Source organism: Seriola aureovittata, chromosome 9 (genome assembly GCF_021018895.1).
Source record: "Seriola aureovittata isolate HTS-2021-v1 ecotype China chromosome 9, ASM2101889v1, whole genome shotgun sequence".
In the NCBI taxonomy this organism is placed as follows: Eukaryota; Metazoa; Chordata; class Actinopteri; order Carangiformes; family Carangidae; genus Seriola; species Seriola aureovittata.
Genome location: NC_079372.1, coordinates 13,961,747 through 13,984,616, shown reverse-complemented (window position 1 = coordinate 13,984,616; position 22,870 = coordinate 13,961,747). Strand labels below are relative to the sequence as shown.

Below are 22,870 nucleotides of genomic sequence, written 5' to 3'. Positions count from 1 at the left end.
AAAGTGATGCTGCTGATGCAGGTAGAGGGACTGAGAATAATAAGGGGCGGTACTTTTAACTCTTTTTATGCCCTCCCCTTTGTGCCTCTTAACTTCCCAAGGTAAACGTTCACATTTGCCTTTTATCATTGTTTCTTTGATAGAAAAGTGCCTTTTAGGAGCAGCAACACCAGTCTAACCGTACTCTCTACGGGGCAGCTCAGCCTATAGTCTATCTAATCTAATCTTCTGCAATTGACGCCCCGCGCCCTGAAAGCGCCGCGCCTGCAGTTCAATGACACCTCAGCCCGGTCAGATTGATGTTACCGACGTTTGTCTTTTGGTGTAATACAACAACCACATTATGTACCCGTAAGTAATGAAGTTGCCCGGTCTGCCAAACGAAGACTATTAGGAAGGATTTGACGACGAGAAAGCGAAAATGACGGTAAGAAATTCTTCCCTAGTCAAATCAAAGTCCAGGACTTATTGCTCAGTAGGCAAAGACTTGAGTCTGCACAAGTTAAAACAGCACGTTTTGACCATGACGTTTTTTTTCCGTTCCCCACGTTGCATCGCCTATAGCAGTGCAGCAGCTGCTAAATTTATAAGCGGCCGCTGTCAGATTTGCCTGATGGTGTGTGTGTGTGTGTGTGTTCCCTCTCTCTCCCCTCTCTCTCTCTCCCTCTCTACAAGATCACCACGGCTCTCGGAGCATCACTAGAGTCCAAATATCCCGTCAGCCGTGCACATCGTCTCTGACTTTCTTTGGGATACGGTGATACCATATCTATCCATCACTGAATCCCCCACGCTGCTTTTTTTTAAATCACACACCAGGCGGCTGCTGCTTTAAAAAAAAAAAAAAAACAAACAACTCGTATTTATTTAAGTACAGGTTTATTATTTAACCTCAGTCGGGTCAATGTATATAGACGCGTTCAAACGGATCCTCTTTGAAAGGCTGAACTGCTTGAAAAGAATGTGTGTGTGTCAGCGCCAGGGCAGGTCAGTATTTTCCCTAAATATGAGAAATCTGAGAATCTGTTGTGTGTAACCTAAGTGTGTCTGTGTGTGAGAGAGAGAGAGAGAGAGAGAGAACGAGAAAGGGAGTGAGTGAGGGAGTGTGTGTGCATGTAAACTAGTCAGCCAGTGTGTGTAAGAGAGAGTGAGGAGTGTGGGTTTGTCATGATGGTGGCTGATCTTAGGGATACGAGTGTCATATTGACAGATGAAGTTTACCTTCTTTAACAGCAGGTGTGTGTGTGTGTGTGTGTGTTTCTGTGTATGTCTGTGTGTGTTGTGTACATAAACTCATGATTAGATCTGAAAAGTTTGTTGTAAATCCGCAATTATGTTTTTTCCCCCACTTTTCCAATCTCCTGCTGTATAAATTGTCGTAATGAAATGTTATCACAAGCCCATGTTCAATGCACCTGTGTGCATTTTGCCATATGAAACAGACTGACTTGCAAAATGCACTCTGTATTGACAGCCAGGTGTGTGCGTGCACGGATGTGTGTAGGACTGTGCAGGAGTGCCTGGTGCCTGTGTGTGTGTTGTTGTTGCTGTTTGTTTAGGGTGTGTCCCTGCTTGATACAGGGAGCTTGTTTAGAAGTGATGGATGTGTGACCCTGACTTAACAGCGTGCATTGGTGTGGGTTTGGAGAGCAGTCAAGGTTATGCTGTTGTTACTATGAATCTTTGATTCGTTGGAAGAGAAGAGGAGACATGTGGTGTTAAGACTGTCCACGCATGCTCTCATTCTGCTCTGGTCCTCGCACTGTTTGTTTTTCTTCAGTCTCATCTATGAGCCCGGCACCTGTTTTGCACTATAACTAAGAAAGGCCATTGGGTTTTATTCTGCACGTGTCCTTCTTTGAGTCCAACTCCCAGCCCAAAATTAAACCACCAGTAAGTGGAAATGCATGTCAACGAACTAACATGAGTCCACTTTCACTGCTGACAAGGGGAGAGGATGAAGTGAGGTGCATTTCTCCTCTGTCGTAGTAATGCATGTCGTCTGGGAGTTGTTGATTGTCTAATTATGTACCTCCTGTGTCCTTCGGCATCATGCATATTCATGCTGCTGTTTTAAGGTGTGATGAAAACAAAGTATGCATGTGTGTGTGGGCCGTGTTATGTGTGCATGTGTGCAAGGCAGTTTACCCTTGACAGGGCAGGGCTACGCAGGCACATTCTCCCATCTGTGGTCCAAACCTTTGCTCCCAGCCACTGCATTTGGATTCTGCAGTTGTAGCCTGCTCTATTCTTAGTTCTCAACAGTTCATGTGGAGTCTGATATGAATTTTCAACAACAACAACATTCCCATGCTGGGGGCCTATTGCTCACATCCCGGCCTGGTATATACATTGAGATCCAGTTTGGATAGGATAAGCCGTTGTTAAATGGTTAGACTCTGACTTAGGTAGCAAATCAATAACTAATCAATGATAGTGTGTGGAGTCACGATTTACACAGTGCCATATTTGAAATGTCAAGAAGGCAATGAATCCATGTATCCTTGAGTCAGATCTGAGTTGGACAACTGGGATCAATATCAGGTGGTGAGACAGGCAGCGGGAGCAGGCGAGGGTCACCTTCACCCATCCCTACTGAATCAGCAGTATCTCTCATACACTCTCGCTCACACACACACCGACACACACACTCGAAGGCCTGCTTAGGTTACCAAACTGCGACCTCACAAAAATGCTCATTATAGTGAACTGAGCAGCCCCTCCCTTTCCTCATGAATAATTCATGTTGTTATTATGATTTCAGCCATTCTTTCAAAAGGTTCTGGCACCCTCCTCTCTGTTGATTCTACTATTTTTATTCCATTTTCTTTTACAGCTGGTACCGGCACTATTTTCTGTATCATCCACGCTTAATGTGCCTAATTCCTCCCTGCCTTTCTCATCTCTCTATCTCTCCCTCCCTCTCTTTCTCTCTTACCCATCACCATTGTTGAGGAGCTGATCTGCTCTGTTTAATTAAACTGCTCTCCCCTCCCGATGAGAGCTCATCTCTGATCGCAGCGAGGGCTGTGATCTGTCCTGGCGAACTGACTAAGAGGACCTGTTGTCACAGTGGTATTCCTCAGAGGAGCGGAGTGTACACAACACAACATTCCCCACTAATGTGCCCCCTGCCTTGACCTTGATCCTGTGACGTTAAAGATACAGTTTCACCAAAGGGAACATCACTGAGCCGGTGTTATCCTGTGTGTGTGTGTGTGTATGTGTGTGTCTGTGTGTGTGTATGGGTGTCACTCCAGTGCTCAACAATGTTGTAATCTTACACTAAGTCCCTTTGGATGCAGGCAACTCAAGAGCAGCTTTAATAAAAACCACACAATGGAATAGATTTTGGATTTATTGATGGCGTGCAGAGAATAGTGAATGTGCTTTTCATTCCATGTTTTCTTATCAGCTTTTTCATGTATTGAGTTTTATTCAGTGTGTAAGAGAGAGTAATGTGTCCGTGCGTTTCTGTGCCAAGCGTGTATGACAGAGAGAGATATTTTGTGTTTTTCAACCCACAAGCATTTAATCTTTTATTTTTAAATCTGCCACTGTTGTCTGTTTGTGTTGAGCACTCCCGTGCCCTAGATTCGAAAGTGAGTGAGCATCAGGGAGCTTTAGTACACCCCATGTTGCTCGCACAGTTTGGTGTAACAGTTTGGAAGGAGAGGTCAGGGCACACATATCAGATAAGACGGTGAAGTCGGAGCCGGAGCCGGGAGAGGCTCTTGTGCATTTTCCATCTGTCTGCCACTCCACCAGAATATTGGTTCAGTTGAATTTAAGGTCACTGGTTATTTAAGATGCCTTACTTGGCTGACCTCCAACACCACCCATGGGAGGATGCTGTAAGATTAGGAGCAATGTGCTTCACTACAGGTTAGAGTGAGGAGATGAGCTCAGTGTGTGGGATGGATTCAACAGGAAGGTTTGTTTTCCTCACCTTTGCAACAGTCCGAGATTTTCATGATTTCATGTTTGTTTTCAACGTCATTGGTGGAAATGTTTGAAAGTTTGATGATTTTTAAGCTTAAACAGATCAATGTTGTATAATGTAGAGCGGTCGATGAATCCATTAAATCAAATCAATTAAATCAGTAAGTCATCTGCAACTGTTTTAATAATTGATTAATCATCAATACCAGACATTCCACTGTTGAAGCCTCTCAGCTGTGAGGATTTGCTGCTTTTCTTCGTCTTATGTGACAGTAAATTGAAAATCTTTGGGTTGTTGTTGGTTGGACAAAACAAGACAAATGAAGACATCATCATTAGCTTTAGGAAACTGTTTTTTTTTTTAAGTGCATTTTTCACAATCTGACATTTTTTAGACCAAATGAATCATCGGATTAATTAATAATGAAAAATAATTGTTGGTTGTGGCCCAATATAATGCTTTCCCATCAAATGATGTGTCTGCTGTTTTAAAGTAATTAGTCAATATAAATTTAAAAGATTTTAATCATTGTACCGATATGCAGGTGAAAAATAGAAAATTATAAGTGTAAGTCATAAGTGCCCACCTCTTGTTACTTGAACTGAACATAGCAGAATCATATAGCTTGTTCGGTCTGACCGATCAGCCAGAACCTCAAAATACTCAATCGATTTGTCAATTAGCAAAAAGATGAGTAGTGTTTTGATAGTCAATTAATCATTCAGTCATTCTAAAGTAGAAAATGCCAAACACCTGTAGCTTGTTAAATTAGAGGATTTGTCGTGATAGTTCATTAATATCTTTGAGTTTTGGACTCTTGACTGAATAAACAAGACATTTAAAGACAATCAACCAGAAAAAGAATAAGCACTTAAATTGATAATGAAAATGATGATTAGTCGCAGCCCTGATTCAATTTACAGCGACATAAAGACAGAAGAGAAACCTGAACCAGAAAATATTTGGTAATTTTCATTTATGAATGATTATCAAAATTGTTGGCAATTAATTTTCTGTGCATCAAATAATTAGAATTAATATGAATAGTTTGAGCTCAGCTTATTCATATTGGCCACTGTGCAGTGATGATTGCTCTGTTGAAGTTAACCAAATGCACTGTTACTGCACTGTGGGATGTGCATGCATAAAATACCAAATAAACTTACATAAGTTCGTAGAGCATTCTAGCTGAGCTAATTGAAAAGGCTAATTTCATTATCATAGACCTCATTTAGAGCGGAAACAGAATGTGGACAACAGAGCGAACAAGCTTGGCTCCACCAAGTCAAACCAACAGAAGCTTTTGTGAGTGCAAACCGACTCTGCTGCTCATGTAGTGCAGGAAAGCTGCTCAGTGACATGAAAATTCACAAACAGGCAATCAGACTGAGAGCATTGGAGTTAGATTAGAGCGACATCTCACGGCAAAGGCTGATTGTGTTAAAAGTTTCCTCGTCTTTGCAGAAGTTTAACAAACTCTGCTGTGGTCAAAGCCGATTATGTCAGGGAGTGATCTACCAGCTCAGAGATGGCTTTGATGAGGATGAGGGCCGGCATCTAGATAGACATCAGGAACATGGGGGAGAATCACGAGAGCTGACAGTCATTGCTTTCACCACAAAGCCTCACTCACGTTATTGATACAGGAGGAATGTTAGAGTAGGCGTTGAAGCTGCCAAGATGAAGTTTAAAGTCATAGCTAACAGTTGTTTGGTCAATGAAATTGTTTTTAAGTGGCGTTTCAAATGGAAGTGTGTGCACCGTGGACCTCAACCTGCTGCATAAATCTGTCAAGACAAGCCGTTGTTGTTTTGTTAGCCTTGCCAGAGCTGCTTTATACAAAGCAATTCAATTATTCACTTTTCATAATTGATGTGTTCGGCTTACACCCTTTTTCCTGAAGGTCTTTCAGTACTCTCTCCAGCCCAATGTCAAGTGCTATCCCCTCTTGTCCTTGATTCGTTGCTTGAAGCTGAATTTGAATTATTAAGCTTCATGGCAAAGCTCATCTGTGTAACTTTAATAAATTAATACCCCTGAGATCCAACCTGAAATAACTGCTTACTTAATTTGTCCTGTAATAAAGACATTCTGCTCATGACTATGAGCTGCCAGCAGTAAAATAGCCCCAGCCTTTTTATACTAATCACTGGGAAGAATTTAATTGCACAGGACCTGAAACTTTAGCATTGGCGCTGCTACACCATAAGTTATTATTACACTGGGATGTTAAGTTTATTAAGATAATGCTTAAATTGAGTTTCTGAGTCTCTTTAGAGGAAAAAATGAATTATTATGGTTAATTAACTAATAACAATGGATGTTCACTGGATAATACAAGCGTGAGTATTCATGCAATTTAGGGTGAAAAGGCATATTTCAAACAGAAAGCACTGAGGGGCGCAGCTGTTTATACTGTACACTGAGTCATAATAGCCTTGAGCATATGCTTTATGCTTTTTGAATAAACAGTTAAGGTGAGGGAATGAAAAAATTACATCTAAGAATAGACTCCTAGTCAAGAGGATGTATGTTTTGCCATTGACAGATTGCTGTGGTTTGAAATTACACTGAAAGGCCAGGGTTGCAAGTTGTAGAGATCCTGAGCAGGTCGCTGGTGGAGAGGAAGTCAGTGAAACAGGATATGTATTGGTCAGCTCTTTCCTGACCTTAAGGTCAGAAATCTCAATAGAGCATTCTTTTTATAGGGTTAGATATCCTTGAATCCGTATATTGTGTCCTCCTCTCTGTATAATAGTTAGTCTGGAGTGATGTATAGTGTTTCTAGCCATGCATGTTTCTAGCAGTGTGTCTCTACGGATGGCAGCACCAGTGAGTCAGTCAGTCCACCACTTTGCTCCAGATGAACATTCATGGTTCCCATGAATCTTAATATCTTTAATGATCCTCTGGCTTTTCCTAAGCCATGATGAGGTTGTCATTGGTTTTTAGTGAAATACCTCAATTACTAGTGGTGAAAAAATCTGCCTCAGCTTCTCTTTTAATTGATAATTAGTAAATGATAGGATGAACAGTAAACATGGTGAATATTATACCTGCTAAACATCAGAATGTTAGCATCATCACTGCGACCATGTTAGCATGCTGACGCTAGCATTCAGCTCAAAGCATCACTGTGCCTAGGTGCAGACTCACAGAGCCACTAGCATGAGTGAAGAGTCATCATTTTACATCAGTACATCAGTTTACCGGCAAATATTACCATTTTGAAGTAAAAAAGTGCAGTAGGACAGCTTAAAAATTGTATTTATTGCAAATGGCTGATTGCTTAATATAATCCACTGAATCACACATTGTATAACCTCACAAACAGTACATTCCTCTCCTGCCTTAATGCCAACCGAGCCCTCTGTTTTTAGTGGACACAGTAAGATGAGTGTGCAGGGCCAGTTTGTAGCATCAACACCAACAGCAGAGCGAGACCAAAGCAGTGTCAGGGTGTGTGTCTGCAGCGGGACGAGTCCAGGCTTCAGCGGACTTGACAGGCTGTGGCTCATTAAACCCCCATCAGACGCACGAGGTCAAGACAACAGCTACCACTCGGGCAAAACTCTCTGCCTCCATGAGTATAATGTAGACACACAATGCAACTCTGTAGGCCCAACAGCATAGGATAATACCCTCAGTAGTTTTATTTTTAGCATTTTAATCATTACTGCTGAGAAGTTCAGAGAAAAATCTTTAGATAAAGCATGAAGAGACTAACGGCTTATAGAATTATGATTCTGGATTGATTCACATTGGAATATGTTTTGTATGATTAAATGGAAGAAGTAGATGCTTTTGTTTTTTATTCTCTTTTCACGACATAATAAATGCATGTTGTATTACTGTGTTTTCTGTATGGGTGGATGGCTGGCTGGCTGGCTTTGGGGAAGCAGGTCGACAATGTTGCTGCAGAAGGTTTCACAGTGGGGTAGACCGAGAGGGACTGGGGGCACTGTTTGGCAAGGATGAAACGAGAAGCACAATTTCAGGTTTAAACATAGTGGTGTAAATAACATCACTTGTTTGATCGTGTTTACTCGAATGCAGTAGAGCAATGGTGACAGCCGTTGGCTTTGAACCAAGGCTTAAAATGCAGGTTGTGGGTTTTTGGGTTCTCAATGTTGTGGCAACCAACTCAACCGTTTTCCAAAATCTGACTCATGTCGCCTGAGCTGAAGTCCTGCAAGGTCAAACAAGTGAGTCTTACGCCAACCACAGGCTGTGTGGCGCCTCTCTGTCTCTATCTGTACTTCCCTTTTTTCTCCACTATGCTCAAAGAATAGGAGAAAAATCATGCACAATTTTATCTGTATTTCACTGTTAAACATTTTACTTTCACTCTACTTCTGCTTTTATCTTTTAAAATGTCCACTCTCTGCCTTCCTCTTCCTCATTTCTCCATCTCTTTACATAAAAAAACCCCACCAGAGACCCCCTCTTTTGGCTGGGCAGTTGGAGAGAGGATAGAAGAAGAGGCTCTCTGTCAGATCTGCCAGTCGAATGACCAGTCAAGTGGAAAGGATTACTTACATCCTGTCCTTCTCTCACACTTTAAAGCAGTCTCATTAGGCCTGCTGGGCCAAAGGATTCAGGGTGCTCCCGAAAGGGCTGGCCTTGCACTGAGGAAAGCCCTGGGCGTGTTATCCCCATCCAGCCGCGGGTTATCATAGTCGTACAGTCATTTAAGAGGATTGCATCGTGATGTGTAATTGCTAATCTCCTGACCACAATGGAACTGGAGATCTCTATTTTCCATTCATTCCATGTATTTGAGCTAGTTTGTATTAGCATAGGTGTTACAGAGTAAGATACAAGGAATAGGAGACATTTTGGGAAATGAACCTATTGGCTGTTGTGAAGACTGATAGCCTATCGCTATCATGTCTGTATGCTAAAAATTAAGAATGAGTTAGGAGTCAGTTACCTTTGCTTGGCATAAAGAATGGAAACGGGGGATCAACAAGCCTGGTGCTGTCCAAAGGTAATGAAATCTGCCTACCTGGACATTTAAGGGGGCTTTTTGAAAGCTTTGCTATTGCTACATAGCTAGCATTAGCATTATCAGTCTACTCTAGAAGAAACATTGCAAGTTCAGCATCAAACTTCATTCCTTTACTCACCTAGAGTTGTCTCCAGTGGTGAAAAGCAATGCCAATGTTAACTCTTGTCTCTATCACATCTTTTCTTCTACTGAAATTAGCATGTTAACCAGCTAGCCCCGGCTCGTCTCATTTTGTTACTTTTAGACAGAGCCTGGCTAGTTGTTTCCAGTTTCCAGTGTTTATGCTAAGCTAAGCTAAGCTAACTATCGCCTCTCTCCAGCTTCATATTGAGCCCACAGACATGAGAGTGGTATCAGTCTTTTCATCTTACTCTCCACAAGAAAATTAATTAGTGTATCTCCTAAAATTTAGAACTATTTATTCAATAATAAGCTTTTCCTGTCATATTGTCTACATGTTGTGGTTCTGTTACTCTGTCTTGTCTGTCTCTGTTGTCGTGTCTGTAAAGGTGACAGAACTGCTCTGATAATGTCAGAGCAACATTGACCGCTCTCTCCGGACATCACTGCTGTCACATCACGGACGTCTCAAATGTGTCAGCTACATCCTCAGCCCACACACACAGACACACAGCTGCTCACCGGAAAGCATGCTGCAGAAGAACATTATTTTCAGAACAGCTTTGCCGTGAGGCATCTCACCTTTTTGTTCACACAACATGCTGTGTCTGTGAGCAGACAATAGGAGAGTCTGTCCTGAGGAATACAGTAGGCAGACAAACAGGGTAATTAGTCACTGTCCAGACAAATCTATAAAAATCCATTTTCCAGTGAAAGCGTCATGCATCTCTGTAGATACAGAAATGACTCTGGTGTTCAGCCGTACTGGTTCTCAGATTGCCTGTCAAAATGTGTGCGCATTCAATGACCCGTACCTTTATCGAACGCAAACTAGATTTTCCCATGTGACAGAGGATGTGGTGGAATGTGCACAAACTCCATTATGTGTGTGTACATGACAATAAAACGTCAGCCATGTCCCTGTGTCTTTTGGTTGGACAGTCATGCACTGTGCCATAGTATGTTTGCATAAAACAAAGGCCCAGCTCCCATGTTGTGTTGTTCCTGATGTTCAAACCTCAAACCTTGGTCTCAGAGAAAATATCCTAACCTGTGAAGGTGGAATTATTCATGACTTTTACACATTCTGCTCTGAAACACTGCAACTCCCCAGTCCTCAGATGCTGACAGCTGACAAAGGTTAAATAACAAAACACCCTCCTATCTGAAGTCACAGGATCTTTCTCTAGCTATCCTTTTTTTTACTGTCTCACACTTTCTGCTCACCCTCTGATACCATTTCCTTTTCTCTCCAGCTCATTTGCCATGTCTAAGACAGCGGTGAAGAAGCTGCACTGGCGTTCCAAGGTGCAGGACAGCTTCGTCCCCTTGCTAGGCTCGTCGGGGGAACTGGGGATCGCCATCGGTGGAGGAGCAGATTATGGAGAGTTTCCTTTTGTCACGTCGGCTCCCGGGGGCGGACTCACAGTGGGCGATATCATCCTTGAAATTGGGGGGACACCTGTATTAGGGATGACATTAGGAGATGTCCGTGGTGTTCTCAACTCCTGCCCCCATCCTATCCGCATTAAAACTGTGTCACCAGGTATGATTCAGCATGCTAACTCACCCCTCTATAAAGTACTCTGCAGCTCATTGTTTTGGTAGATGTGTAAATGATCACCACACAGGCAAGAAAAGGTCTTATTATACAATAGGTGCTCATTTCTTCTGGCATTTATGTATTACACGTCACCCACAATAATTCATTCAATCTTTAATTCTCTCCCTAATCCTGCAGGCAGTTTAACTTGTTGCTGTTTATGTCGCACACCATTGCACTTGCTTCATCAGGCTACACCCAAACAATCTGTTACACTGGCGTCCAAGCTGTCATCCATAATAATTTTGCTCAATAACCCTCCTCTGACTCTCACAAGCCCGATCTGCAGCCTGTAGCATTCTGATGCTGATTTGCACTCGTCAATTAGTCTGGATATGTCAAGGCGATCGGTCAATATGTGGGTAGGAGGTCAAAATTGCTGATGACACATGACAAGAGTGTGGTGATAACGTTGTCTGTCACCCATGAAGGGCCTTGATGTTAAGAACAGGGGGCTGGGGAAACGGATGTCTTTGTTGACTCAGAACAGAGCAATATGTCACCGGAGTGTCACCTGACTGCGGCTCCCGATGGCCTTGCTCGCTAGATTGATAGCTGATTTGGCCACGGGGGTGTAAATGGGGACCTTTGCTCCTGGTCCCTCTGCCGCTCGTAGATCCATTATCATTTCTGAAGTCTGCCTGGCCCTCCCTGGGCAGCTTGACTGCATGTAGTGTGGACAGTGATGGATGAGCTGATGCGCCGGCTTGCTGTATCACACCTCCTCCTACTCCTACTACTACTACTACAACTCCCTGTGCTCCAGCCCTCAAATACAGGACACTAGACCACATTCCCCAGAGGCAGGAGGCAGTTTAAAGGTTTTAGCACTAATGCTGGTGCTCTGTGGAGAAAACCACATAGCAGTGATATGATCTGTCCATCAGATGGTATTCTTTGTATTGCTATTAACCTTGATATCTGACTGCTTCACTTTAATGGGATCTTGCATGTGATACAGTATTTTTGCACAATCTACAATGAATTTAACAATTGTTATAAAATCTGATATTGAGCTGATATTCATGTCTGAATTTTGCTCTTCAATAGACAAGAAAACAGCAGCTGTTTCATAACATGATGAGCAAAAGCCCATCACTTCTCCCAAAAAGCGGCCGGCAAGTTTCATGTCCCTTTACAGGCAGCAGCCATATGTGGCCAGTCATACGTACATGCGGTTGACTGCCTCCGCTAATAAAGTTATATCACTGCGATGGGTTTTTTTTTGTTTGTTTTTTTTTTGTTTTTTAATAGCACACAGCAAATTCAGTCCAGTACTGGGCAGAACCCATGTAACAGACGGCGGGGGTAGGGGGCGGCAGGGGTGCAGACTGCGGGCTGCAGCCTGCAGGGGAAGCACCGACAGAATGGTCGTCTGTCAGAGTGACAAGCTGTAGATGCGCTCAGCCCATCCATAACAGCAAGTGGCCTGTCATCAGAGGCCATAAAGCACTTGAGATGATATTAAGAGATCAGAGAGAGGGAACTGAGCCCCAGTGATCAGCTTTGCCTCTCCTGGTGACAGCCTCAACTGTTTTGTCTGGAGCAATTAACCTCAGATGGTTGTTATGTATGCATGAGGTACTCAGGGAAAACACACTCAGGATCTACAGTATATGAAGTGATACAGAAACATCAGTATAGGTGTGAATGTGAAAGTCCAAGGTCGTAAAGTGATGGTGTTAAATCGACCCCGGCAGGAGTAAATGTTATCAGTTAAAATAAATTTCAGCCTCTACAAATAAAATCTAAAGAGTAAACATACACCATCAGACTGTTTTGTGCTTACAGAGCTGATGCCATTCTGTCTCTGCCCCCCCCCCATGCTTTACTTGTTACTTTTGCCCTTCCCTCAGGCTCCACATTGTGCAAGGATCTCAGGTTGTATCTGAGTAAGTGCTTCACACCCGGCTCAGTGGACAGCCAGCTTCAGCAGGTCATCCGAGAGAACCTCTACCTCCGCGCTGTACCTTGTAAGTCCTGTTTTGTGCTTCTGCTCTCACCTTCAATATGAGCTACTGTGTTTCACTGCACATCTTGCCTTTGTGTATCTTGTCTCATCTGCTCCAGTTTCATGTTCTTCAGTCCTCCTGTGCAGACCTCCTCTGCATGTTACTGACTACATTAATTCTTTGGTAACACATTTCATGGTTGCCTATGCAAATATCTGGGTGTTAATTGGCGATAGAGCTGTTTTCCACACTTCCCTCTGTCAATGTATGCAAGCAGACCTGAGGTGATTTAATGTAATAATGTAAAAAAAAAACAACAAAAAAAAAGCACTATCAGGGTGTTGAGCGAGACAGAAAATGCCAAAAGTGCAATCAGTTTGGACATTTCCATAGCAACAGCCTGTATTGTCACAACACTGGGTTTATCCTCAGTTGCAGTCTCCCCCCTTACAATCCTCACCCCCGTGCTCCAGGCTATTTCTCTTTTTGTTTGGGTGGTGGTAGGATGGTGGTACATCTGATGGTAGCTCTGTTTGACACATTCTTTTTATTCTCACAGTTTCTGTATGATCGCCCTGAAAAGGAGGCCTGTCGTCCGCACAGCCAGTTTCATTTTGATGCTTATGAATAAAATCAAGCACAATGGCAGCCAAAGGCAGCTAGTTGTAGTACATCTGTTGCTATCTTAATCCTCTATAATATGACGTCACTGGAAACAGCTAGAGGTTATAACAGCAGAGTAGTGTGTTTCTGGGAGGACGCCTGTGGGTTTTGCAATGTAATTCTCTGGCTTGCATTGTGTCTGTTGTCTGTTGTGTGTGTGTTTTTTTCTTTTTCAGGTGGGGTTGTAAAAGAGATAGACCACCAAGTGTGTCTGTAGTCTTAACCTTGCTGTGAGTGTGTGGAGTTGTTGCTAATCTCTCCTTTAGTCCGGGAAGTAGGTCATACGGGACAGTCTGCCACAACGCCACCAACACACTCGCTGAGAGAACAAGGCACAGGTCAAAACTCACAGGGATGGTGCGAGGAAGCTAAAACAGGCTCTCTTAGTAAACAATATGCATATTCATATGATGGTGTAATTACAGCTGTATGCATAGTAAGCTTTCTCATTACTTAGCCATGATTGCGTAGCATCCTGTTACGTGTACAAGCAGCTGCTCAGAGAGTGAATTGCCAAAATAAATTTAGCTTTCAGTCATTTTTGAATCAGAATAGCATGATAGTGGAGGGTTGTCAGAGATGAATTATATTCATTGACAAGATATTGTATTATATTACATAAAGCAGTCCAGTCTTCCCTTGCTGTTGGTGTCCAACTTTTACCAACTCCCCATCTCTGAGTGCTTTCTTTTAGTAAGAGTGACAACAAGGCAGGCTCAGCCCTCGGGTGTTTAATCCTCTGATCTGCAGGAGATGACACAGTAAGATGCTGTTGTTCTCATGCTGATACCAGCACACGCATGCCACCCTGATCCCAAGACGGCTCGGAGACCATCACGTCTCATTTCAGACCATTTGTAGATACATGTGTGTAGAAGCAGAATTGTCTTCCTTTTGTTGTTTTTTCCCTGGAGGAGGCAGCTGTGCGTGATGTAACAGGAACTTAAAGCTGAGGAGTTTTCATCAGTGGCTCATTGTGGCCCCCTTCAGGATCATATGTATGTTTCCTTCTGTTTCAGGAGACTCTTTGTCGTAGTGTTTTTTTTTTTTTTTTTTTGTAGTTGTTGATAAGTATATCTTTGAATTACATAACATAGATTTATTAGCCTCAGAAGCTCATGAAGCTTGTAGTTCAACTTTTTAAAATGTTTTTCATTGCAAAACTGCAAAGATAAAATGACAAGGCTTCAGTTTGATTCATTTTTTTAAAATTTAGATACTATGTCTTCTTCTGAAACTGTGGCTTCGTACCACTGTGCTATTTTAGAGAGTATCTCAATCGCTGAATCCTTTTGATGAGACAATGTTCTCTGATGTTGGAGCTGGCACTGGAGCAAGAAATATCATTACAAAGGCTCAGTCAGGAGGGCAGTGCATAAAAATGGAAATGAATGACAGAATTAAGTAAATGCAGGCTACTGTATCAATAATCTAGAGGGGGAATTAAATTAAAAGCAAATGTCTATCAGTGCCAAAGTGGAGGAGGGGCTGACTGCAGTCTAATGGCTTTGTACGCTCATACCGAGGCAGAGATAGGGCTTACTGTTTAGCTTGTGGAGCAGCTATATGTGTAAACTAGTGTACCGTAAGTCTTATATAACAGCTTTCTATTTCAAGCATTTGAAAATTACCCTTTTTTCTCTCTCTTCAGTTGTATCATTATTTTCTGTGTGCAGGGTTTGCAGACATCACATTACCCTCCTGAACTTTCCCATCCATATTTGTATAATCACAGTAACCATTTGTACATGTGCCCTTGGATGATTCAGAGCCAATGTCATCAAGACCAACTGTGTCGCTGTCTCCTCCACAAAAGACTTTTCTAATTGTCTTCAGAGTGAGTCAGAGATAAGAAACATCATCATTTAGTTATTCTGATATGCTCGCCGCAGCGCCGTCAGGCGGACCGTCTGTGGCCTTTTCAACTGTGGGATTCATTGTTAGTTATTTGTGTGCGGTGATCTTGACAGACAGCTCTCTCTGGGTGTTGATACAGAGTTCTGTGTAATTACCTTCTCACTCCCGAGCTCAGCCACAGTCCCAGGGGATCAGTGTGCGGCGCCTACAGGGACAGGCGGGGAAGAAGAAGATGTCAATAATCCATCCTGCCCCCCCCCCCTGCGCTGACATGTCATATATATCTCCAAGGAGGGTGCATAGATAATGAATCCCTGCCTCACATCATATCAGCTAGAGAGATACTGTGTGTCCTGAGGGGAGGAGACGAATTACACACATGTCAGGTGTCGTCAGGAGATTTACTATCCGATCTTTAATTAGACATAGAGACCTCTAATTTCCTTTTAACTGGGTGCAAGCACAAAATTGGGAGCAAGCAGAAATGGGTGTGGACAGTCCATGTTTGCAATTTCTGGGGACCAGAGGTGTGAATGCAACCTTGGTGCTGCATTGGGGAAAAAAAGGCTGCACTGTTACATTATAGTATCAGCAGGTGGAGTTTAGAAGAGCCAATCACATCAGCTCTCCTCATCCTCTTTAAAAGCACAAAAGACAGTTTCATAATTAGCCAGGAAGTGAGCGTCAAACTTCTCTGGAGAAAACTGTCCAACACAGGAAAACCTGATTGATTAGTTGATCAATCGATGAGTCGATGAACAGAAAATTAGTCAACTGCAATTTTGATAATTGATTTACATGTTTTTGGTAATATATTGTAGAAAGTGAGATTTCCATGTCTTTTTGAGTAAAAAGCAGCTCTTTATTTTCTTGCTGTTGTTTTAACTTTATTAACAACACAACACCAAACAGTCATTCCGTTGCTTAGCTAGCAAGCATGAGAGCTGAGATCTACAACTATAGTGAGATTTCTTTTGGTACTTAAAATCACAAATATATCTTCTTATGGATATCAAAACATCAAATAAAACACCAGAAAAGTTTTAAATATCGGGCTTTTAAAGGAAAAATGCCAAAAAATCTGCGATTCCGCCATTTCAATCCCAATATTTGTTGTGCGCTTCTGTGATGAACTGAATATCCTTGGGTCGGTCATCCAGTCAGCTTAAGCTTGATCATCTTAATCAATAATAAAAAAAACAGCCCCAAACTCAACATCTATGAATGTTTTTGCAGTTTTTGATAGGTCTGTGTATAAACATACACTAAAGCCATGACTATTGCTTTTTGCATTTGCTTTTGTGATGCAAAGTGGTCAGAGAATGCAGGATTCAGCCCAACAAAAATACTATTACAACTGCTGGGACAAAATGATCAGGACACTGTACAGTAAACACACTTTGTTTTACAGAAAGATGAGGTCAGGTTGAGGGGGATGTCTCATTCTCTCCAATGTTTATGTGTGTCCAGTCCTCTGTGTCTACGTGTGTGTGTTTGTGTGTTGACTGTAGTATAGTGAGTTTTTTCAGCAGTGTGTGTGTGCATGCTCTGTGCAGTCCTGCATGTGTCATTGTGGCTGGGAGAGCTGCTCCCAGGACAGCAGTGCATTAATCATGGGTTTTATTGGGTAGCTGGGTGTGACTCCCTCCTGCCGGCTTCACACTGACATCACATGTGGTCCTCCAGGAGAAGGACAGAGATTTGTCCTTAGTTTGGGCTTGGTGTGGATTTTGTCTTGGGAGAGGAATTACACGTCTTAAGGGCAGAACGGGCGCCTTGTCATCTAGTTTGCAAATTAAATTATTCCACCAGACTTGTACTATAAAAATGTGACATATTTCACACTACATGCCTGTACATGCACATGTATCTAATGGTTAGGAAGCTGAAGCCTGGGTCAAAATACTTTCCTCAGCCTGTGATGATGTTGCATGCTTTTCCTGCCGTGGTTTGGACTCACTGCTCTCTTCCAGGCCAAGGTCAATGTGAATCAATTATGATGACAGATCATTGATCATCTGAGTGCTCCATCTTTGCAATAGTGATAGAAAGACTTTAAGACTTTCACACTGCCCCATTAATGTTTAATTTTGTTCTTACTGGTCTGTTCATATTAAAGAGGCTTTGGTAAGTGCCACTGCCACACATCATCGTGCTCTTCACAACAAAGGGTAAATTTTGTAAGTGCTGTAATTAAAGCGCTCACTTGTTAATTGTTGCTATGAATTTATACTCTACTTAAATTTGTTTTGTCTTCTTGGGATTGTTTATTACATTAAATACAGCCACTACAGAGCCATTAGGGTGTTATGTTTTGCTGGACTATCGCTATGTAATTTGTCAAACTAATGCTTGGACTATTTATAGTTTGCAGAGTTGCCGCTTTGTTTAAACACTGAACTCAGATTGATAACTCCCAATGAGAGGAAAAGACCTTGATTAATTGACATATTATCCACAGTGGAGCTGGCAGTATTTCTAACCTCATGGCGCTGATGTCTGACACCGTATGTCCTGTTGTCTCCTTCTCCCAGGTACAACAAGGCAGCCCAGAGACGGGGAAATCTCAGGGGTGGACTACAACTTTGTCTCCATTGAGGAGTTCTTCTCCTTGGAGGAGTCAGGAGCACTGCTTGAGAGTGGCAAGTTCAAAGGTGAATGAGTTGAACATTTCAACTAACTGACCTGGCAACCTTAAAGTATGTGGAAGAAATAGTTTAATCGTTTGGGAAACATGCTAATTCACTTTCTTGGCAAGAGCTAGAAAAGAACATATTTCCTGTCCCACTCTCATGTGTAGCCGTAAATATGATGCTACAGCTGGCGACCAGTTAGCTTAGCTTATCATAAAGACTGGAAAAAGAGGGAAACCGCTTTTGTTACTTTTGGATTGAGCCAGGCTAGCTGTTTCCCCTTGATTCCAATCTTAATGCTAAGCTAGGCCAACAGGCTGCTAGCTGTAGCTTCATATTGACCATGCTGTGGTATCGATGTTCTAATGTAACTCCTGCCGAGATATTGAATAAGCGTATTTCCCAAAATGTCAAACTGCTCCTTTTAAAGAATACTTTTTCCTGTGATTAATGAGGTTTACATAATTAATGATAGGGGGGGCAGTCAGTTGCAAAGTCTAAAGCCCTGCCTGGCATATTAATGCCTTCAGGTGTTGCTCACCTCGTATCTACCCTGCAGACTCCTCCCCTCGTAAGGGTCAGAGTGGTGCCTCTGATTAAAAAGCCCCCATACATTAGTATCCATAATTTATAAGAGTTTAATGGGAGCAATAAATGTCATCCTCCCCTGCCTTACATGTGACATTGACAGACACATCGCCAAAGCAAAGCAATCAGGAGTATCGGCTGCACCGTGCGTGCAGTAGCCTGCAGAAACTGCAGTAAATGGTGACGGCTGGTGACCTTGTTGCCGAGTTCACTAATCTAATGTTTCTCCTCAACCCATTTTGAGCTCCGTGAGCCAAATGGAGGGGTGGAGGTAATTTCATTTCTTCTTAAGCAGCTGGAGCAGATGGCTCAAATTGAGACTATAGAACATATATAGTCTGTGATCTCAGGGGAATACATAATGCACATACATACAGGCATGTAGTATGTGCTGTTTTGTCTATAATAACATAACCCTGCTCTGCTCCTGAATATTTGAATATTAAATCTTTCGTTTAACTCAATTTGTATCTCAGTAACATGTTAATGCAGACTGTGCACTGTTATGGCTCCTTAGATTTATATGGCAATAGATTTTGTTTGCAACAAAGGGCATTTCCACTTTAAATATAAGTTGTGATGTTATGACCAAATGAAAGGTTCACTCTCTGTATTTAATTTTACAGTCTGATATGTTCATGCGGTTTCCATTTCTTAAGGCAAGATGTCTTTCTCCTGCCCTTCTCTGTCTCAGGGAATTACTACGGCACACCTCGGCCTGTTCACATCAGCGCAGACAGCCCCCCCATCACCTACCAGGAACACCGCAACCTGCTCAGAAACTTCCGCACACGCAGCAAATCGCTCAGCAACCTGGAGAAGGCTGCAGAGGACGGCGAAAACAGTGAGGACGACTCCGGCCTCTCAGGCAAGTGTCTCTGAAACCTGTTTTATATGACAGCATGTGTGGGCAAAGGCACAAATATAAATCAGAAGACAAACCAAGAGGTAATTGGTTTATAAAGTTGCATTTATAATAGCATAGATGGATTTTTACATAGCTACTGGGGCCTTCGTTGTGGTTGAAGATTGAAAGGCATATTGACAGTAGGAGACGTGTCTGTTAAGCCCTGCATAGTGGCCAGCAGCTAAATGCTGCATTGTCCCCCTATCTATAGCTCCAGTCTCTGATACACAAATTAATCAATCTTTAGCACGATTAGTATGCTCTAAACTCTCAGAGGGGCTGTGGCCTCATCGATTGCTGGTTCAAATCCAAAGGAAGGTCAGCATGCCTTAGGTCGAGCGGGTGAGGATGTAAGCTGATAGGCAAATGTGCACACAGGGAGGTGAGAGGGAAAAAACTGAGGAAATCGTGTGATAAGGATGTAGAAAGTGTTTGAATTAAGTCACTAAGCTCTCCTAATACTGGAATAGCCAACACAGGGTTGTCAGAGAATTTTTTTTCTCTGTGATAAAGAAACCTTTTAATTTTAGATGTGATGGATGACTAAGATACCAGATATGTTAACTAAATGGCTTTAAAGGCTTATTACTCACCAGTGGTGGAAGAAGTATTCATTTCCTTTACTCAAGAAAAAAAAATTCTCCATTTAAAGTTATTAAAGCCATTCACTCAAAATCCTTCTGTGGTAAGAATACAGAATTATTATTAGCAAAATGGCTAGTATCAATGTAAATGTCCCCTGTGACTGATATATTAATTTATATTTTTTGGATGTTAAAATCGATCGGTGTGAGAGCAGTATTTTACTGCTGATGCTGATTTTACTGCTAAAACTCACAGACATTAATGCATTGTATTTCATGAGGTTATGATATGTTGTTTTATATAAATATTAATCTTAAACTCTTAAACTCAGTCAAGTAACTCAGTCAAATAAATGTAGTGGAGAAAAATGTACAGTATTAGTGTAGTATAAAGTATAAAATGGAAACAGTAAAGTTCAAGTACCAAGTACAGGTACGGTGTTTGAGTAAAATTACTTAGTTACCTTCATGTTATGTAGTTATTACTTATGAAGGCAGTGTTGGAGAAGTGATCGTAGCAAGAAACTAGAGCACAAGAGCCGAACAGAAGGAGGGTGTGAGATTGGATGACTGGGGTAAGAGAGCAAGGCAGCGACACAGGGTTGGGGGGATGGAGGTAGGTAGGGAGGCTGAGTGTTAGGAAAGGTAGAGGCAGGGAGCCAGAATGGTACAGAAGATAAGAGAGAGGTAGGCAGAGTGGGAGGTGAGGAACGCAGGCAGGCAGAGATCCAGATAGTTAGGGACGTGCTCCAAACAGGCAGGTAGGGCAGCAGGCAGCCGGGACTTTTTGGGGGGGGGGGGGGGGGGGGGGGGTGAATCCAGGATGCAGGCTGGAAGGAGTGGGAGAGAGCCATCCAACACTCTGACCTCTGCTGAGTCATTTGCTGAAGTGAAACTGTGTGGGTGGATGGGTTCGGCAGCCCTCGTCGTGTGCAGCAGGACTTAGGACGCCCCATGTGATGTCCGACGTCGCTCAGATCCATGCTGGAGCTCACGGCTGAAGGACAGCTACAAGGACAGTGAGGCGGAAAATGTGCTTGTTTTTCTTCCTCTGGTGGCACGGCATGCACAGGCACACACTCTGCCTCCTTAGAGGGAGGACAAAGCGGGCTAAGATGCTGACCTCAGGACTTTTTGCCTGACAACCCCCAATGGAATTCCCAGCATCAGGTCATTATGAACTGCAGGAGAAACTTTTTCCCCTTCTGCATCTGCTCGGTAACATGTCACTGTTTGGTTTAGATTTTTAACACTCCGTCTTATCACTATCATAATCAGGAGGCTCTGCGGGCATCAGCGGCAGCATCCTTCCTACCCACCGCTCCCCTGGTCGGCCCCGGGCGTACAGCAACGGCGGGGATGGTTGTGCCATAGAGAACGGGATCATTGGCATCAGAAGTGGTGCCAGGGTGAGAGCTGTGATGCCTGATCACTGGGAGCAGGCCTTCAGTGACCCAGGAGACTCTCATTACATAGAGTGAGTGTCTACCTGGTCCTCACAAGTCTGTTAAAGGAACAATTCGACATTTTAGGATATGTCATATATCATTCGCTTTCTTGCACAGAGCTAATGAGAAGAGATTGATACCACTGTCTGTTCACTAAATATGAAGCTGAAGTGAGGGGATAGTTAGCATAGCTTAGCATAAAGACTGGAAACAGGGGGAAACAGCTAGCCTGGCTCTGTCTGGAGGTAAAACCTACCAGCATGTGTAAAGCTCACTGATTTAACATTTTATTTTTTTATTCCGCTCAAAGAAAAAAATGTAAAAACAACAAGTTGTGGTGTGTGCTATTGTTATGTTTGTTTCGCCACCAATTTGTGTTTCCCCATTTGTGACCTGAGCCTGAATGTATTCGTATCCCCGACCAGACACTTTCTGCTATGTTTAACCCGAACCCAACCGTACCCTTACTCAATCAGTCAGTCTACCTAAGCTCTAAGCCTGACCACTGAGCTCAAGGAAACAGTATTTGATTGGTAAGAAAACACTGTTTCACAGGAACATAACTCTTCCTAGACTGCAACTTGTTGTCTTTGCTCTTAGCTTTTGTATGGATTAGAAACAGAAGCTATAGCATGTTAGTTACTGAGCTTTAGAGGTGCAGATAGGCAGATTTTCCTATCTTTGGACAGATCCTGTTTCCCTCTGTTCACAGTCTTTATGCTAAGCTTAGCTAATTGTCTCCTGGCCCAAGCTTCATTTTTGATGGACAGGTAGTGGAGCAGTATCGATCTTCTGGTTTATCTCTTGGAAAGATGTCAAACGGAAAGTGCTCTGGATACAGTAGAGCTGCTGTGAAAAGTTGGCATGACTATCAGCTGCATGTAGGCTCATCTCTGTTCTGACTGTGATATACTCTGATGCTGTCATATTTTATCCAATACTACGATGTTTCTGAAGAGGGTGTCTTTTCTTTTCCTTTCCCCCCTTTGTCTCTCCAAGTCGCAACCCAAAGAAGACCAGCTGGCAGAGTCCTCGAGCCTCAAGCAGGGAGACCGTCTATAAAAATGAATGTGAGCCTCTTTTGTTTCTTTCTTTCTCTCTTTCTGGATGTAATTATTTGAACGGTGGTGACACATTTGACTGCTGAACAGCCTCAGTGAAGCTACGTATTTGTTAAGAACGGAAGTAACAGACGCAGCCGGCTTGTTCGAGTCAAATGAGATGGAATGAGCTTCCAGCTGAACAGAGACGTGTAAGTGATTAAAGCCTAAAGCTCGGAGCCGCTGGCAAAGAGCCACACTCACTGCTGAGGCTGGCATAGTCGACACGTGGATGGCATGTGACTGGTAACTTCATTTTATAATTTGGTCTCATGACTCGATGTTAAAAGAACAAGGGCATCATGTAGTTTCTGGTGTCTGTCTGACATGGCTGATTGCAAAGTGTAAGAAACCCATCTGTTATTGTGCTGTGATTCCAGCCTGAGTAAAATGCAGTACACTCCTCTCACCAGCAGACGGTGATATAATCGCCGTTATGGCCAGAGGTTCCTGCATGTGAA

At 42.8% G+C, this 22,870-nt stretch overlaps 1 protein-coding gene across 4 annotated transcripts in view; it reads left to right on the top strand.

Moving 5' to 3' along the window:
- Nucleotides 1–43: 43 nt before the first annotated feature.
- LOC130175461 (membrane-associated guanylate kinase, WW and PDZ domain-containing protein 2) overlaps nucleotides 44–22,870 on the top strand; it is a 37,411-nt gene continuing 14,584 nt past the window's right edge. For 3 of the 4 annotated variants that reach the window (XM_056385965.1, XM_056385967.1, XM_056385968.1), the window contains exons 1-7: nucleotides 734–987; nucleotides 10,331–10,620; nucleotides 12,534–12,650; nucleotides 17,684–17,803; nucleotides 19,065–19,238; nucleotides 21,140–21,338; nucleotides 22,309–22,379. In XM_056385965.1, the coding sequence (XP_056241940.1) occupies nucleotides 905–987; nucleotides 10,331–10,620; nucleotides 12,534–12,650; nucleotides 17,684–17,803; nucleotides 19,065–19,238; nucleotides 21,140–21,338; nucleotides 22,309–22,379 (1,054 nt within the window). In that variant the 5' untranslated portion in view covers nucleotides 734–904. Of the gene's footprint in view, nucleotides 428–733; nucleotides 988–10,330; nucleotides 10,621–12,533; nucleotides 12,651–17,683; nucleotides 17,804–19,064; nucleotides 19,239–21,139; nucleotides 21,339–22,308; nucleotides 22,380–22,870 lie in introns of those variants that run through there. The other variant, XM_056385966.1, reaches the window with a different exon arrangement.